Source organism: Bubalus kerabau, chromosome 18 (genome assembly GCF_029407905.1).
Source record: "Bubalus kerabau isolate K-KA32 ecotype Philippines breed swamp buffalo chromosome 18, PCC_UOA_SB_1v2, whole genome shotgun sequence".
In the NCBI taxonomy this organism is placed as follows: Eukaryota; Metazoa; Chordata; class Mammalia; order Artiodactyla; family Bovidae; genus Bubalus; species Bubalus kerabau.
The window spans coordinates 14,318,977-14,335,480 of record NC_073641.1 but is presented as its reverse complement, the minus strand read 5'-3'; the positions used below and the strand labels follow the sequence as shown (position 1 = coordinate 14,335,480).

Genomic DNA, 16,504 nt, shown 5'->3' with positions numbered 1-16,504 from the left:
ACTCTGCCCATTTCCCTCTCCTCGGAATGTGTGGGCTCTTGATTGGCCTTTACTTAACAAGACAGGGCTAGGGATGGTGGTCAGAACATCCACGTCTGTACGTTATATGCTACAAGTTATCTTTGCACATTTTCTCCTTGACTGCTGCTTTCAGTCTTTTCAGGGGTTGACAGATTAAGAAACAAATCTTCTAGCAGAAGCTTGAAAGAGACTTTAAAGGACCCTGCCCAAGCTCTTAGCGTTGTCAAGGAGAGCTTGCCAAACAGGCAGGTCCAATGTGACGGGTCCCAATAGGGCCCAGAGAGCGAGTCTGAGAATCCTGCAAGTCTGCCATGCTGCTTCCAATGACAGTGGTATGGATTTGATGCATATTAAGAGGGCAAAATAATGCACCATGAAAATGTGCAAATGCACATTTGCCCAAGAGACTAGAGAGGCTGAGAAAAGGAGTGTGAAGAACATAATGGATGTTTAAGAAAATTTCGTGAAAGGAGAGAAATGCTCAAGGGAGAACACTAGTGCCAAACCCTAACTTGCAATTTGGGACCTTGTTGTACTTGAACTTGACTTTTGAACTTGTAGAATATTGAGAGCAGCTGGGCTCATTGGACTTGAGACCTGCTCAGATGTGACTGACTCCCACCCATGAGCCAGCTGGGAGGTCGTAAGTCATTTCTTCATTGCCTGGAGTCTCAGTTTCCTAATCTATGGAAATAAGCGTGTTACACACCTCACAGGATTATTGTAGGCTTGAGTGTGGGCATGTTGGAGGAGGTATGTGGTTGCATTAATCTGGTGCATAACAGGAGCTCAAGAAATGGTCACTTTCCCTTCCTTTACCTTTCTGGTGAATTCTTATGGTGAGAGTGACATTTGCATGAGTTCCTATGTCTGATGATTTGTATTTGGCTCATAAAGCCACTATCTATATTATTCCAAGAAGTTGCTGTTCAGTTGCCCAGTCATCTCTGTCTCTTTGTGATCCCATGGACTGTAGTATGCCAGGCCTCCCTGTCCCTCAGCATCTCCCGGAGTTTGACAAAGTCCATGTTCATTGCATCAGTGATGCCATCCAACCATCTCATCCTCTGATGCCCTCTTTTCCTTCTACCCTCAATCTTTCCCAGCTTCAGGGACTTTTCCAATGAATCATCTTTTCGTATCAGATGACCAAAATACTGGAGCTTCAGCATCAGTCCTTCCAGTGAATATTCAGGGTTGATCTCCCTTAAGATTGACTGGTTTGATCTCCTTGCTGTCCAAGGGACTTTCAGGAGTCTTCTCCAGCACCACAGTTCGAAGGCATCAATTCTTTGGCATTCCGCCTTCTTTATGGTCCAGCTCTCACAACTGTACGTGACCACTGAGAAGACTACACAGACCTTCGTCGGCAGAGTAATGTCTCTGCTTTTCAACACACTCTAGGTTTGAGGTTGTGCCATGTGCTTAGTCGCTTAGTTGTGTCCAGCTCTGCGACCCCATGGACTGTAGCCCGCCAGGCTCCTCTGTCCATGAGATTGTGCAGGCAAGAATACTGGAGTGGGTTGCCATGTCCTCTTCCAGGGGATCTTCCCAGCCCAGGGATCGAACTCAGGTCTCCCACATTGCAGGCGGATTCTTTATCTGAGCCACCAGGGAAGCCCAAGAACACTGGAGTAGGTAGTCCATCCCTTCTCTAGGGATGACTTCCCGACTTCCCGACTCAGGAATTGAACTGGGGTCTCCTGAATTGCAGGTGGATTCTTTACCAGCTGAGCTACCCGGGAAGCCTCAGGTTTGAGGTTGTTAGCCCAGGGTTAATTTTTCTCTGTTATGTCCTTTTGATTCTTTTGTTCCCCCTCTCTCCAGAAGTGCATGAAAAACAGGGCTCAGTGATGAGCAGCTGCTTCTCAGTGGGGCACAGAGGCCAATGGGTGAGACCTGGGCATTGGGTCAGCAGTGGGCTGGGCTCCCTGGGGAGGGCCCATTTGTCATTCTCCATAGAGAGCAAGTGAAGGCTCTCACCAATATGCGTCCCAAGGTGGGGGTCAGGGAGCAAACACCCTGGATATGGTCAGGAAGTGTCTTTTGAGCCTTTGGGTCCAGAGAACTATGCTTTTCTGGGTAAAGTTGAGTGACCTGGATGCACCAGGGCTGTCACTTGATGAGGCCCCGAGAGTGGCAGCTGAAGTCATAGTCACTGCTGCACGGTGCTTGGGCGGCCGCTTGGGCGGCCGCTAGGTAGGGCCTGACTCTTTGGACCTCAGTGTCACTGGCACAGTGAGGGCATTGAATTGATGCATATTTAAGCCCTTTTATCATCTCCAAGCAAAGATCACTGGAAGAAAATGTCCCTGGCAGCTGTGTTTGGGGATGTTTGTTGGGGTAGATGAGACCCAGGCTGCATGGAGGACTGGAGTTGGACTAGGCAGGGATGCTGGGGAGCTAGGTGTGTGGCTCCCTTCCCTGATGTCTACATGGTAAATCCATTTGAAAGTTGATGCAAGAGAGAGGGCAGGGTAGGATCCCAGCTAAACCAGGCCTCCCCTTGCATGGCACGTGGTACTGTGGCACGAGGATGGACTGGTGGTCTTTAGACAGACCTCAGCTCAGCCCCTCTAACCCTTACTCACCGGATGATCTTGACCCAGTATGGTTTACTGCGTATTTGCTTTTCACATCCAAAAAATGGAGTTGACAATGCCTACTACGAGGCATTACTTTCAGAGGTTTAATTAAAAGAAGCAAGTTGCCTCTTGTCTCTAGTGCAATACTTGTCAAAATTGGCCCTCAAATCCCAGCTGCTGATGCTGTTGCTGTTGGGCTCAACATCAGACTTGAGTATCGTGCTGTAAACAAAGGAAAAGCCTACTGAATTCTAGAAAAAGATTCTAATCAAATACTTTGTAAAGAACCCATTCTCCCTTTTGGGGGGGTGATTTTTTTCACTTGGCGTTTTTCTCTTCGTTCCATCATTTTCAAAACATTGGTTTCCCTTGGCTGGTTTGGAGCCCTAGCCAACCTGTTCCTTGTGCTCAAGGGACGCCCAGTGAGGACAGAACGATGACTTTGAACTTTACAGATACCTCCCCTGCCCCAAGATTTTTCATTCAGCTTGCATTTCTCATCCTGTTCCTTTTGTACCCCACCGAGGACAGGATGAGAAGCATGAGCAACAACTCCATTAAAGAGGCATTTGCGACCCATGTTGAGGGGCATCTCCTGGTTGGGAGATGGATTAGATCCTGGTACTAGTCTTGTGAGAAGTATCTCTTCCTGAAATTGTTTCAGGATTGAATTTTCTTTATCTCCCCTGTCAACAGTGTGCATGTTGGTGGTAGGATGGGGGTGTGATTCTCATGGTGAGATTTTTATAACATGTGTACCTTCTCTTTACATGGGAGAGTGAAAGTCGCTCAGTCGTGTCTGACTCTTTGTAACCCCGTGAACTATACAGTCCATGGAATTCTCTAGGCCAGAATACTGGAGTGGGTAGCCTTACCCTTCTCCAGGGGACCTTCCCAACCCAAGGATCGAATCCAGGTCTCCCACACTGCAGGCAGATTCTTTACCAGCTGAACCACAAAGGAAGCCCAAGAATACTGGAGTGGATAGCCTATCTCTTCTGCAGAGGATCTTCCCAACACAGGAATCGAACCGGGGTCTCCTGCATTGCAGGCGAATTCTTTACCAACTGAGCTACCAGGGAAGAAAGTATACTATACAGTCCATGGAATTCTCCAGGCCAGAATACTAGAATGGGTAGCCTTTCTCTTCTCCAGGGGATCTTCCCAACCCAGAGATTAAACCCAGGTCTCCCACATTGCAGGTGGATTCTTTACCAGCTGAGCCACCAGGGAAGTCCCTTTACATGGGGGACAGTGTAATACTTTGATGGGGTCTGCCCTTCAAAATCTCTCTTTAAAATCATAAACTGAATTACAAATATTAATTCAATTCACGGAATTGTCCTATCAGGCTCATTTGGTAAAAAGAAACTTAAAACTTAGGAATTGGGATTGCTTTTCATCACACGTATTATAAATCTATCAAACAAGTTTGCCAGTTTCTTATTTAAGAATCTGTAAGCCACAGAATCTAATTCCTACCAATGTTAATGAACAATCCAATAAAATTGAATGATAGCCATTATATATTATCATCTTTATTAAAATCTTACCTTCATACATATACCTATGGCTGATTCATCTTGATGTATGGCAGAAACCAACATAATATTGTAAAGCAGTTATCCTCCAATTAAAAATAAAATTTTTGAACTTATTTGGAGTTCCAGTAGTTAGAATCTGCCTGCCAATGCAGGGAACATGGGTTTGATTCCTGGTCTGGGAATATTTCACATGCCTGGGTCAGCGACTGAACCTTCGTGTCCTAGAGGCCACAGGCCACAACTAGAGAGTGACCCCACTCTCTGCAACTGGAGAAAGCCTGTGTGCAGCAACAAAGACCCAACATAGCCTAGATCTATCTATCTATCTATAATTTTTAAAAAATAAAAAAGAGAAATTGATTGTGGTAGGTACCCCCCCCCCCCCCCAGAAAAAAACACTTACCTCCAGAGGAATTACTGCCATGAGCACGTTTTATACCTTCTTAGAATTTTAGGGGGGTGATAAGCAGCAAGTCTGCTTTGAGCCAGTGTGTGTCCATGTCCCCAGGTTCAGCATAATGGGATTTTAAGTGGCCGTGTCATTAACCTTTGAAAAATGGAGGAAGTCATGGAAAAATTAACAAAGAAAAACTGTGCCATAGCAACTGCTGTTAGCAAAATCAAATCCCCTGCTGATAAATTATGGGAAAATTTTTGGAGCTTTGGGTTGTAGCATGAAAAAGATTTCCCTGATTTCTTTAATTCTCTCTTGATAGAACTTTTTTTTTCTGTTGTTCTTAAAAACTGATGCTTACCTTTGTTGGGAGGATAACTGAACACTTTTCCCTCTGTTCTTTCCCTCCACTCCCTACCCTAAGGTGGTGCATATGAAGTCAAACAGCATCGATTCTTCCGTTGCTTAGACTGGAACAGTTTGCTGAGACAGAAGGCAGAATTCATTCCCCAACTGGAATCTGAAGACGACACAAGTTATTTTGATAGTATGTGCATTATCTGACATAAAACATTATTTGGCCTTTTCTTTGTGGAAAATCAGCTCTGTTTTTGATAGGTACCTTTCAGTCCTGAACCCATGAGTTCTGAAACATAATGTTGCCTTGATAGAGAAACTCATAATTAAAATAGCTAAGTTAAAAGCTGAAATTCTGAATAATTGAAACTGCTTTCCAAACCTTTCCCTGCAGCTCGGTCGGAGAAGTACCATCATATGGAGACTGAGGAAGAAGATGACACGAATGATGAAGACTTTAATGTGGAAATAAGGCAGTTTTCCTCATGTTCACATAGGTTTTCTAAGGTAAATGAAATATGGCATAAGAGGGTCTCTCTTAGAGAATTTCCTCCTGGTCAGATGTGTTGTTGTTGTTTAATTGCTAAATTGTGTCGAACTCTTTGTGACCTCGTAAACTGTAGCCCGCCAGGCTCCTCTGTCCATGGAATTTCCCAGGCAAGAATACTGGAGTGGGCTGCTATTTCCTCCTCCAGGGGATCTTCCCGACCCAGGAATCAAACCCACGTCTCTTGCCCCTGGCAGGAGGATTCTTTACCATTGAGCCACCAGGGAAGCCCGCGGGTTAGATGCTGCTGCTGCTGCTAAGTCACTTCAGTTGTGTCCGACTCTGCACAACCCCATAGACGGCAGCCCACCAGGCTTCCCCATCCCTGGGATTTTCCAGGCAAGAATACCAGAGTGGCTTGCCATTTCCTTCTCCAATGCATGAAAGTAAAAAGTGAAAGCGAAGTCATGCAGTCATGTCCAACTCTTAGCGACCCATGGACTGCAGCCTACCAGGCTCCTCCATCCATGGATTTGGTACCTTAAATACCTTTACAAGATTGTGAAGACCACCTGTGCTGTTGCGGAGCTTGGAGTCTCTTTTAGGGGGAGAAAAGAGTGACCCCATCATTTTGATAAACCAGCATTCCTACCCCCTTGCAGTGGTATATTTCTCTGTTTCCAGCTCCACAGATTAATATCCTTTTTCTTGGAGGCAGAGACTTGAGCTCACGGTTTTTCTTTGGGGAGTGTCTGATACCATCTCCCTGTTGAACCTGGTCTAGCTCTTGCTGGGCCATGGAGGCATCCTCCCATTGCTTTTTTAAGAAGAACTTTGAGCTCATTGTGTGCAGAGCTCTCTTCTAGTATCCCACGGATACAACACAAAGGAGAAGGCTTAGTCCTCGATATAAGCCCAGACACTTGGAGACAGTTGATTGTGAAATGAGACAATCTCTTAATCAATGATAGAAAGTGTAAGATATATTAAAGGGGCAGTAGGCCAGCCAAGCTAGAATTTTAGAAATAGATAAAAATCAATGTTGGAGAAAGGTGCTTTTTGACTGGTAGTGGGAAGATTTAAAAGACAAATAAACCAAAGGCACACCTGATAGTCCTGAGATAAGCAGGGCCCTAGGAAGATAGAAATGAACCTACAGGGCACCCTACCTTCACTTTGCTATTTTCACTCAAGATATGTTTTCTGTTGCCATGGCATTTTGCATCATTATTGTGTAGCTTTTCTATAGCAATGAGTGATTTGAGAGTGTTGAGTAGCTTTTTATAAGTGACTACCCGGAGTGCTCTGCAGATTGGCCGACACTGCCCTCCCCGGATACAGGAATGACACAGAGAGGTAGGGATTTCCCTGGAGGCAAGGCCCAGGTCTAGAGCAGAGCCAGGAAGGAAGCTGAGGACAGTTCCGGGTCTCCCGGTACCTGTTCTCTGGCCCGTCAAAGCCATCCCCTACGCTGCTCCCTCTCTGCTGTCTCCTGCTCTTTGGCTACCTTCCTCCTAATCCCGGGAGACTATAGGAGCTATAAGGGCCATCCCCATGAGAACAGCAGTTGGCTGGCTTGGGTGTAGCGAGTGCTTCCTGGGTTGGACTTTCAGCTCTGTTTCTGCTTCCATCTTGCCGGTGGTACAGCAGAGACCTCAGTTTGCTTAAGCTATGATTCCCTTCAGAAATCCCAGTATCAATACATGAGGCTGCCTGTTGGTATATGTGATTTATAAGCCAAACAAATACCTCACCAAGTACACACTGCATCTCCCCCCAATGAGTCTTGAAATAGGTCATTTATTTTTCTCTTCCCTCTCAATTCCAATTCATTTTTCTACTTCCTGCACCTAACTGGGGGCCATTCAATCTTTTTCTCTGTGATTTTCTTTTTCTGATTGACTTCATGGTTAAATGTAATCTAATGCGTGCATTGATCCCAGGCCTGGAAACCCCAACGCATCTATGGATTTTGTTTGCAGATACAAAGTCCATAGTGAGATATGGTGAGAATGTGATGAAGTCATAGCTCCCCACTCCAAAAGGAAATAAAATTGTACAATTGGCCACTCACCTCAGGACTCAAGTAAATAGCATTGGAAAGTACCTTCTGAATATATGGCCCCAATTCAAACCTTAGTCAAACTCTCAGGTTGTTCTCCAGGACTTTTTTTTTTTTCTTCTGACAATCCCTTTCAAGAAGATATTAATAAGCACTGATATTTTGCCTTGCAGGTTTTCAGCAGTATGGATCGAGGTACTCAGAATTCAGGAGAAGAGAAGGAAGACCCTGGGGACAAAACTAAAAGCACAACTTTGCCATCCACGGAAACGTTAAGCTGGAGTTCAGAGTATTCTGAAATGTATGTGAAATGCTTGTTAAGAAGCATTGTAAACAGTAGCTACCAGGGCAGTGGTTCTTAAACACGAGCATGCATCCGAATCTCCTGGAGGGCCTGTGGAAGCAAAGTGCTGACCCAGGAGGTCTGAGATGAGGGCTGAGAATGCATATTTCTCTTTTCCTTTTTTAAAAAATACAATTGTATATACTTTTACTTTTTTTAATTTATTTATTTTTAACTGAGCTGGGTCTTTGTTGCTGCACGGGCTTCCTCTAACTGCCCTGAGTGGGGGCTGCTCTCTGGTTGCAGTGAGTGGGCTCACTAGTTGTGACGCGTGGGCTCTGCGTGTGCTCAGTACTTGTGGTGCATGGGCTTAGTTGCTCCACAGCATATCAGACCTTCCCAGGGATCAGACCCATTTCCCCTGCATTGGCAGGTGGATTCTAACCACTGGACCACAAGGGAAACCCCAAGAGTGTGCACTTCTGACCGGTTCCTGGGGATACCCCTGGTCTGGCACAGTTTAGAAGTCACTGCCCTCAACATGTGTTGGTTAGGCTATCTCAGTTCCATTTTTACCTGTTTTTTTTTTTTTTTTTTGCCTAAAATTCACCTTGCACACAATTTCCTAGTGTCTATAGATATATGACTTTGTTTTGTGTTTAATTAAGGCAACAGTTATCCACATCCAACTCTTCAGATACTGAAAGCAACAGACATAGACTCGGTGCTGGGCTGCTTCCCAAGCTGGCTGTTTCAGCAGAGGCAGAACACGATGGGGCTGCTCCCCACCCCAGAGAGCTGCACGAGGAGCCGGAAAAGCCAGCCCTGCCTGCTGCAGAGAGTGCTCAGGAGGAGCCCGAGGTCACCACCCCGGCCAGCACCATCAGCAGCTCCACTCTGTCAGGTAAGGCCGTGGGCTGGCCCCTGCCATCCCAGCATCGCCTGCCAAGGTGACAAGGGACTGCAGTGCTCGGAGTCCCAGGCCTGGCTTCGGACAGGCAGTGATGATGGGCGTTTTGTGTTGCTAGACTCTCTTACAGCCCCACTCCTTAGGCTTGGGCAGTGGACTCCTCAGAGCTGAGATCAGACATCTCAGGCCCTCTCCTTACTGCATGGCTGTATGGCCAATCTTTCTTGCTTCACCTGAAGCCTTCACGTCCTCTGATGGGTTTCAGCAGCGCCCTTGGATGGTCTTCAGAAGTAGAAGTAGGGGAGCTTGTTCTTCATTGTGGAGGCAAAGGCACAGCACAGGTCTTGTGGAGCTGCATCTAACTCAAAGTGATGAGTAAGCAGCCCTGTCAGACGGTCAGCAGCACCCTCAAGAGCGTCTTAAATCACCACCTATATAGTGTAAGCCAGTTTTCCCTCCAGTGTTCAGATGGGTAGCTGTTTTCTTGAAGGAGCTGGTTTTTGTTGTGGGGCCACATTATACCCAGTCACTGAATAGTCTCCACTCTAAACCCTCAGTCATTGCAGCAAAATTCTCATGCCATGAGGTTCACGGATTGAGAGGAGAGAGGAGAGTCAGAAATATCAACACAGTTCAAACTGATATCTTGTGTGGCTATGAAACCACTCCACTGCACACAAGTTTCCAGCCTCTAGGTAACTGGTGAAGACATTTCTGAGACACAGTTTGGTGTGTGGGAAGCAGTCCAGGGGGTTAGGCCTTTCCTGGGAGAACTCTTTTTGATGTTAGTTTTGTGTGAAGTAAACCTTCCTGACAAGAAGAGCAGTGTCTCCACAGGTTTTTAGAATGCCTATGTATCGTGGCAGAGAAGGCAATGGCACCCCACTCCAGTACTCTTGCCTGGAAAATCCCATGGATGGAGGAGCCTGGTGGGCTGCAGTCCATGGGGTCGCTAAGAGTCGGACACGACTAAGCGACTGCACTTTCACTTTTCACTTTCATGCATTGGAGGAAATGGCAACCCACTCCAGTGTTCTTGCCTGGAGAATTCCAGGACGGGGAGCCTGGTGGGCTGCCGTCTATGGGTTGCACAGAGTCGGACACGACTGAAGCGACTTAGCTGCAGCAGCAGCAATGTATCATGGATACTTGCGGCCCTTAATCGCAGAGGTGTCCTCAGTAAATGACTGGACTTGCGCTTCCCTCAGAGCAAGCCCTTGAGGTGCATTTCAGATGTTATTTGGTTTATAAAAATGTTATTCATAGCACATCCTTCCACAGAGCAATATGCATTTATGCTTTCAACAAGTAAAAATATGGGTATGGCTTAAGGTTGCTATAATAAATGTTTTCATTAAGCCATATCCAGGATGCTATATTGATAACCATGAATGATTATCATGAACTTTTTTTTAACTAACTGAATATTCAGTGTATAATTTTGTTTTGTTTTGAATCATTTCAAAATAACAACTTTTACAAGCAGGGTTTATTTCCGCCTCACTAAACGGTCTGGTTCTGCAGAGCTTCATGTGAGCTGATAGTTGATCATGGGGAAAAATAATGTTGGGTTTTTCCCTTCTCTCTTTTCCTCTCAGTTCTGTTTCTGTGTGGGATAATTCCACATGTCCTAACTTGGTAGAGCCAAGATAGTAGCAATGAAGAAGTGTGTGAAAACAAGCAAACAAGCTAGTAGCCTAGGATTCCTGTTCATCTTGGTATCGAATCAAATGTGGATATGTCAAGTGCTTTATATTTCTGGTTACTAAGTTGTCATGTGTTTCTTAGTTTATTATTTACTCTGAATAGGGCTGCCTCTATTTCACATTTATTCTTAATATGATGAATTGTTTATGATCTCTTGGACTCTTCTGCCTACTGACTCTCAGAAAGTTATAAGGGAGGGAGAGGGGAATGGTGTCTAAGCATTTGATTGATTACTTTCATAATTAAAAAAAAAATCTGTCTCTGTCCTGCCATGCATTTTGATTAATAGATTCAAACCACCTTTCTCTCTGTCTCCCTCAGACACACACTAAAAATAATCAAAGACCTTGGGGGCCGTACAGAATAGAGAGATGAGCTGATTTGCTCATAGCCAAGGGTAATTAGGAAATCTGAAAACCGTGACTGTAGTAAAATTAAATTTGTTGATTTTTATATTGCTCCACCATCAAAAAGAAAGAACCCTTGACATTTACAGAACATTAAAGTGACATTATCCACCCTTGGCAGGAAAGACTCACACGTTTAAATGCAGTGCTATGAAATGAGATGGCAGAGGCAAGCGGGGGGATGATAGAAGACACGCACTCCAGCATTGAGAGAAGCCCAGCTTTGTACGTGTTCCCTTCTCTCGACTACAATGTATTTGAGTCAGTGAGAAGCAAAAGTCTTGAAAATTTAGGTTAGTGCTCGAACGCATCTGACAAATTATTCATCGTGAAGAGATTCAGCTTTCCAATGCATACTTGTCAGTGATCCCATCCAAACCAAACTAGAAGGGAGGAGTGAGCGTGTAACGTATCCCAGAGCAAGCTGAAGGTTTTTGAGGTGAGATTTGATTTGTGAAGCAGTTTTTGTCTAGTCCCTCAGCAGTTGATTTCTTAGAGTGAATAGGATAGATACACTGTTAAATGGGGTTGAGTTTAGCATATACAAGTGGAAAGAGGGTTGTTATTTGCCTTGAGATTATCTTCTTTAGTAGATATTTGCTATGAGCAAATCAGCTCATCTCTCTATTCTGTACGGCCCCCAAGGTCAGATGGGTGTCGCACAGGTGACGGGGAATCTTCTCCCGTGCCTGCAGCGCCTGGGTGGCCATGGACTGTGCGGTTCTCAAGCCCCACTGTGCCGGGCCCTAGGCTCCCTTAGCGTGGAGCGCGCCTGTGGGGTCATGCCACCTCTGTGAACTAGGACCGAGCTTCAGCCGTACCGTTGTGAGTCTAGCACTGCAAGAGAAATGTGAGTTAAATCCAATTAAGCCTTTTTTCTAGGCAAAGAATGTCATGGTCAGCACTTTACAATGTGCTGGCTGGTCTTCCAAAGGATCATTTATAATGGTATTCAGTTCTCTCTGTGGATTGCATATCTTAATGTGATGATCGTGCTGATGATTTTTAAAGCACAGGGGGCTTCTAATGTAGCATTTAGAAAGAAAAGGGAGATAAGCATTGTTTTTTCTGGACAGACAAATATGTATTGTCAGTGATAAGAAAAAAAGAAAGGAAAAAAACCCAAAAAACTGATAGACCGTGAAAGAAAGAATAGGAGAAACGGAAAGAGATGGTCGTGTTACTTGTTTTTCACTATGTCACTTCTGACAACAGAGAGCTGTCTTCACACTGGGCCTGTGCACTTATCAAACTGGGATCAGTGATTACTCTGCTGAGGGAAGTCCTAATTTTTTAACTTAAAAAAACCCTTCCGGTTTATATTCAGGGTAATAAAATTAAAAATAAAGAAGGCATGTGGCTGGCCTAGAGAGGGACAGATCTTCTCACTGGTCCAGGAATTTCAGGACAGGTCAGCATATGTCTGTGTCAAGACTAAAGCCAAGACGACGTAGTGAGCCATTGGGTAATGCCGCGTGTAGTGAAGGAAACTCTTGGTCTTGGCTTGTGAAATTTACAAGGAGCTTAGAATGAAAGGAGGTGTGGGAGGTCAAAGGTGACACTTTAGGCACTTTTGTGTAAGTTACATCCTGAGCCTAGTGTGAGATGAGTCTTGGAAAGATGGTAGTAGATGACAGGGGCATAAGTCTCTATGAAGTGACTGAATGATGTCCACTTAGCAAAAACCGGTATTAACTGCCTTGCTAATGCTGATCACTAGTATCATAGGATGATCGTAGTACGCTGTGGGCAGTCATGGGGTTCATAAAGTGACGTTTGGTTCATGGCCTTTCACAGTGGGGTCAGGAGGAGGAATTGTCTATTAAAGTTGTAAATGATTCTAAAACACAATTGTTCTTCTAGTTAAATGGAGTCAACTAAGAATTAGTGGACCTGTATACAAGGAGAATGGAATCTGGATGGACAGCTCTTTCATCCTGTCTCCTCCAACTCACCTTTCTCGAACCAGTTGCTTGATTTCCATGTTTGCCTGATACCACGTGGACTCATGTGCCACACGGGCCTCTGTTTCCCAGTGTTCATCCTTCCCTGTCTCTCCTCCCTCCTCCCCAGCTCTCCTATCCAAATTCTTCTGAAATGTTTATCCCTTCTTCTTTGCACAGTTGGCAGTTTTTCAGAGCACTTGGATCAGATAAATGGACGGAGCGAGTGTGTGGACAGTACAGACAATGCCTCCAAGCCCTCCAGTGAGCCCGCCTCTCACATGGCTCGGCAGCGCTTAGAAAGCACAGAGAAACAGAAAGCCTCGGGGAAAGTCACAAAGTCCCTTTCTGCCAGTGCCCTGTCCCTCATGATCCCAGGAGGTAGAGAGACATCGACTCGCATGAAACTGTGTGGCTTGTGCATGTGCCCCCCCCGCTCCCAGTGTGGCATGCTGGCTGAGATGCAAGACTGCTTGAACCAGTAATGGGTGGTGCCCTGGCACAGCCCTCCTGAGTGACTCCCTGCAGGGCCTCCAGGGCTCCCAGAAGACAAACGTGACTTACCCCTTCGCACTTCTTTCAGCAGCAGGAGATGAGGCAGGATCCCTTCCCACAAAGGCTTATTTCTTTTGTTTTCTTTCTTTTTCCTTTCTCCCCTCCCCAAGTTAAGTGATAGATTTCCCTCTTCTGAATAATTTTTCTTCCCTAGACCATGCATCATTTATATCCTTTACAGAGCTGTTTACAGCATCTGTGTCAGAAAGCTAAGTATAGTTTTTCTCATCTAATTAATGAGGAAATCAATACCGAGAACATACGTTTTTCATTTCTGGGGATGCAGAGTGTATCACAGACAGCACTGAAATTACAAGTTTTACCAGCCTTGTCTGTTGGGTTATGCTTCCTCCTACTGGTAGCCCAGTCATTTTCTGCCTTATATTTAAAAACCTGGGCTTAATTATGATTTTGTTGAATTGCAGTATTTTTCGACAACGTAGTTTTGCCTCTACTGATCACAAAATCTGGTGTAATTTCACTGGCTGAGATGAAAATAGACACACTGGTGGTTGTGACTTATCACTCAGATGACAGACAGAAAGAGAATGGAAGTGGCAGTCAAACTATACTGCAGATGGCTTGCAGATGTATATAAGGGATTGTTTACATTTTTGAAATTTCAAATTTGTGCAGAAGGAAATGTTCATTGAGGGGGTAGTGCTCACTGTAGCATGTTCTGTTTTCTGGGAGAGGTCCGTATAGCACCTTAAAACAAACACCCTAGTCTGAATGACTATTCACAACCAAAAGGCAATGACTCCAGTGTGGTCGGTAAGTGGAATGTGGTCTAGTCCACTTTGAAAGCTGGTGAGAAAGCCCACCTCTTGGTGAGCGTGGGTCAGTTATTCAGTTTGGGGAGGTAAGGAAAGATGTATTGAGGAGAAGAGTCAGGGGCATGGCTTTCTTAGCAGTTTGGAGCTGTGTGTCCGCTCAGCCTTCTTCCTGCCTTTGCATGTTTTGAAGTTCCCTGCCTATCAGCCTGGGTCTGTTCAGCTGGCCTTTGGATGAGACAGAAGGTAGCCAGGAAAAAAGTGTCAAGATGCCACATGAAGTCAGAGTGGAAGAGCCTGGACATTGATACATTTAGCTAATTGTTCTCCTTTGGACAGATGTAAGATTCTTGCCTGGATAATCCCATGGACAGAGGAGCCTGGCAGACTACGGTTCATGGGGTCGGAAACAGTCGGACATAACTGAGCACGCACACATCCCAAGAGTTATAACAGAAGATAGTCTGGACACTTTGAGCTTGCTGTGGCCACAGTGTTACTCACTGCACCCCGGGAGTCTTCAGTAGCACTGGCCCTTGCTGAGCTCAGATTTCAACCACAGCATCTTGTTGTGGATTATTCTTTTTCATACACAACACACATACAGGTGTGCGTGCACAATTTCATATGACCAGTTAGGATTTGTTTAGATTCACGTAGATGAAACAGTGACAAGAACCATAAATAAAACGTGTGTTTGTTCATAAAACAAGAAAAACAGGATAGAATTGGTGTTGAAGAATATGAAGTGAGTTTTTCTTTAAATTTCTCTATCCACCTGCATTATCCTCTCAGAAACCTTGCTGGAACTGCAGGTAATATTTGAAGAGAATCAGTTCTGATCATAGTAATCAGGAATGATTCTTTTATAGGAAAGTTACCATTACAGTGTTTTCCTGATGCAAATTGTTTAGTCAGGACTCGCTCAGTAATGCGGCTTCCCTGGTGGCTCAGTCGGTAGAGCTTTGATGACTGGCTTCTTTGTTGCAGATATGTTTGCCGTCTCTCCACTGGGAAGTCCGATGTCTCCCCATTCCCTGTCCTCGGACCCTTCTTCCTCAAGGGATTCCTCTCCCAGCCGAGATTCTTCAGGAGCTTCTGCCAGTCCACACCAGCCCATTGTGATCCACAGTTTGGGGAAGAACTATGGTTTCACCATCCGAGCCATCCGGGTGTACGTGGGAGACAGCGACATTTACACAGTGCATCATATCGTTTGGGTGAGACTCTCTTTCTGGCCAGTTTTCATTCCCAGCAAACTAGAGAATGAATGCATCAGCTGAGGCATAGTTAACAACAGATGAGTTTCCTGGTAAGCTGGCATCTGGGACCTGCTTCATACGCTTGCCCTTTATCTGTGTGGGAGGACTGAATTTAGCAAAAGTTAATTCTTTTTAGTAATTTTGTTAGTCTTCAAATCTGATTATCCACTCTATATACCAAGCTTGTAGAAATAGTACAAAATAATCCTATTTTTATCCTTCTTTTCTTAGTTTTTTCCACCTGGCCTTCTTTTTTTAAAAAATACTTTCTCAGGTCACCGAAATATTGCTTAAGGAATGATAGGAATTACCCTATTTTAGGAAGATGACAGAACAAAAATAGTGAGCCATATTTTACTGGTTTCCTCTTAGAATCACAGGATCATTTGTTGAACTCAGAATATTGTGCTGCAAGAGAACAGTAGGTGTCAGGGTTGTCATTTGTTTGCTTCCTAATGTATCTTCTCTTGAATTTTAGAATGTAGAAGAAGGAAGTCCAGCTTGCCAGGCAGGACTGAAGGCTGGGGATCTGATCACGCACATCAATGGAGAACCGGTGCATGGGCTTGTCCACACAGAAGTTATAGAGCTCCTGCTAAAGGTACTGTCTTTTTTGCTGTTAGGGCCGTCTAGATGAAGCAGGTAGCCCGAAGAACTAGCACCAAAAGTTCTTCACTCAAGTTCTAGTGTTCTTCTATATGGGCTATCCATACACACTCAGTCTCTTTGCTGAGAAAGCGTTCAGTGGTCTGTTTAAGGTAAAGGCAAGAACAACATGAGTTTTTTGGTTTTATATCATGAAATCCACTTTCATGTATCTGCACAGTCACTTCCTAATTTAAGTTTGCTTCTTATCCTAAATTACAAATGGAGTGCTCTTTGTTTTGCGTCTCACACGTAGTAAAATCTGTTTGGAAATCGTCCATCCTCGGTGCGATTTTCTTTAGCAACTTTCAGTACATCTTATTCTATTATGGCAGAAGACAGTGGTATTAAACTGTGAGGTCAGGTCTGAAGCTTGATTTGAGAGTTGAGTTTCTTTGGAAGCTAGAGCTGTGAATATGTAATAGGTGGTAATGGAAGAAGGGATGCTAGCAATCACTAGACCTTTCTCTCCTTGTACAAATAAATTTGAATGTAGATCAGTCTCTACTTGGAATTAAGCTGATTCAAGCCAATGGAGTAGGAAGATCACAAAGAGCATGAATGTGATG

The 16,504-nt window shown here is 44.7% G+C and overlaps 1 protein-coding gene across 17 annotated transcripts in view; it reads left to right on the top strand.

Moving 5' to 3' along the window:
- The window catches only part of MAST4 (microtubule associated serine/threonine kinase family member 4), a 613,695-nt gene that overhangs the window by 577,249 nt on the left and 19,942 nt on the right, over nt 1–16,504 (top strand). For 14 of the 17 annotated variants that reach the window (XM_055554690.1, XM_055554693.1, XM_055554691.1 and 11 more), the window contains 7 exons: nt 4,969–5,091; nt 5,296–5,408; nt 7,624–7,751; nt 8,402–8,637; nt 12,881–13,081; nt 15,019–15,248; nt 15,769–15,891. In XM_055554690.1, the coding sequence (XP_055410665.1) occupies nt 4,969–5,091; nt 5,296–5,408; nt 7,624–7,751; nt 8,402–8,637; nt 12,881–13,081; nt 15,019–15,248; nt 15,769–15,891 (1,154 nt within the window). The remainder of the gene's footprint in view (nt 1–4,968; nt 5,092–5,295; nt 5,409–7,623; nt 7,752–8,401; nt 8,638–12,880; nt 13,082–15,018; nt 15,249–15,768; nt 15,892–16,504) is intronic. The other 3 variants (XM_055554694.1, XM_055554692.1, XM_055554707.1) reach the window with 1 other exon arrangement.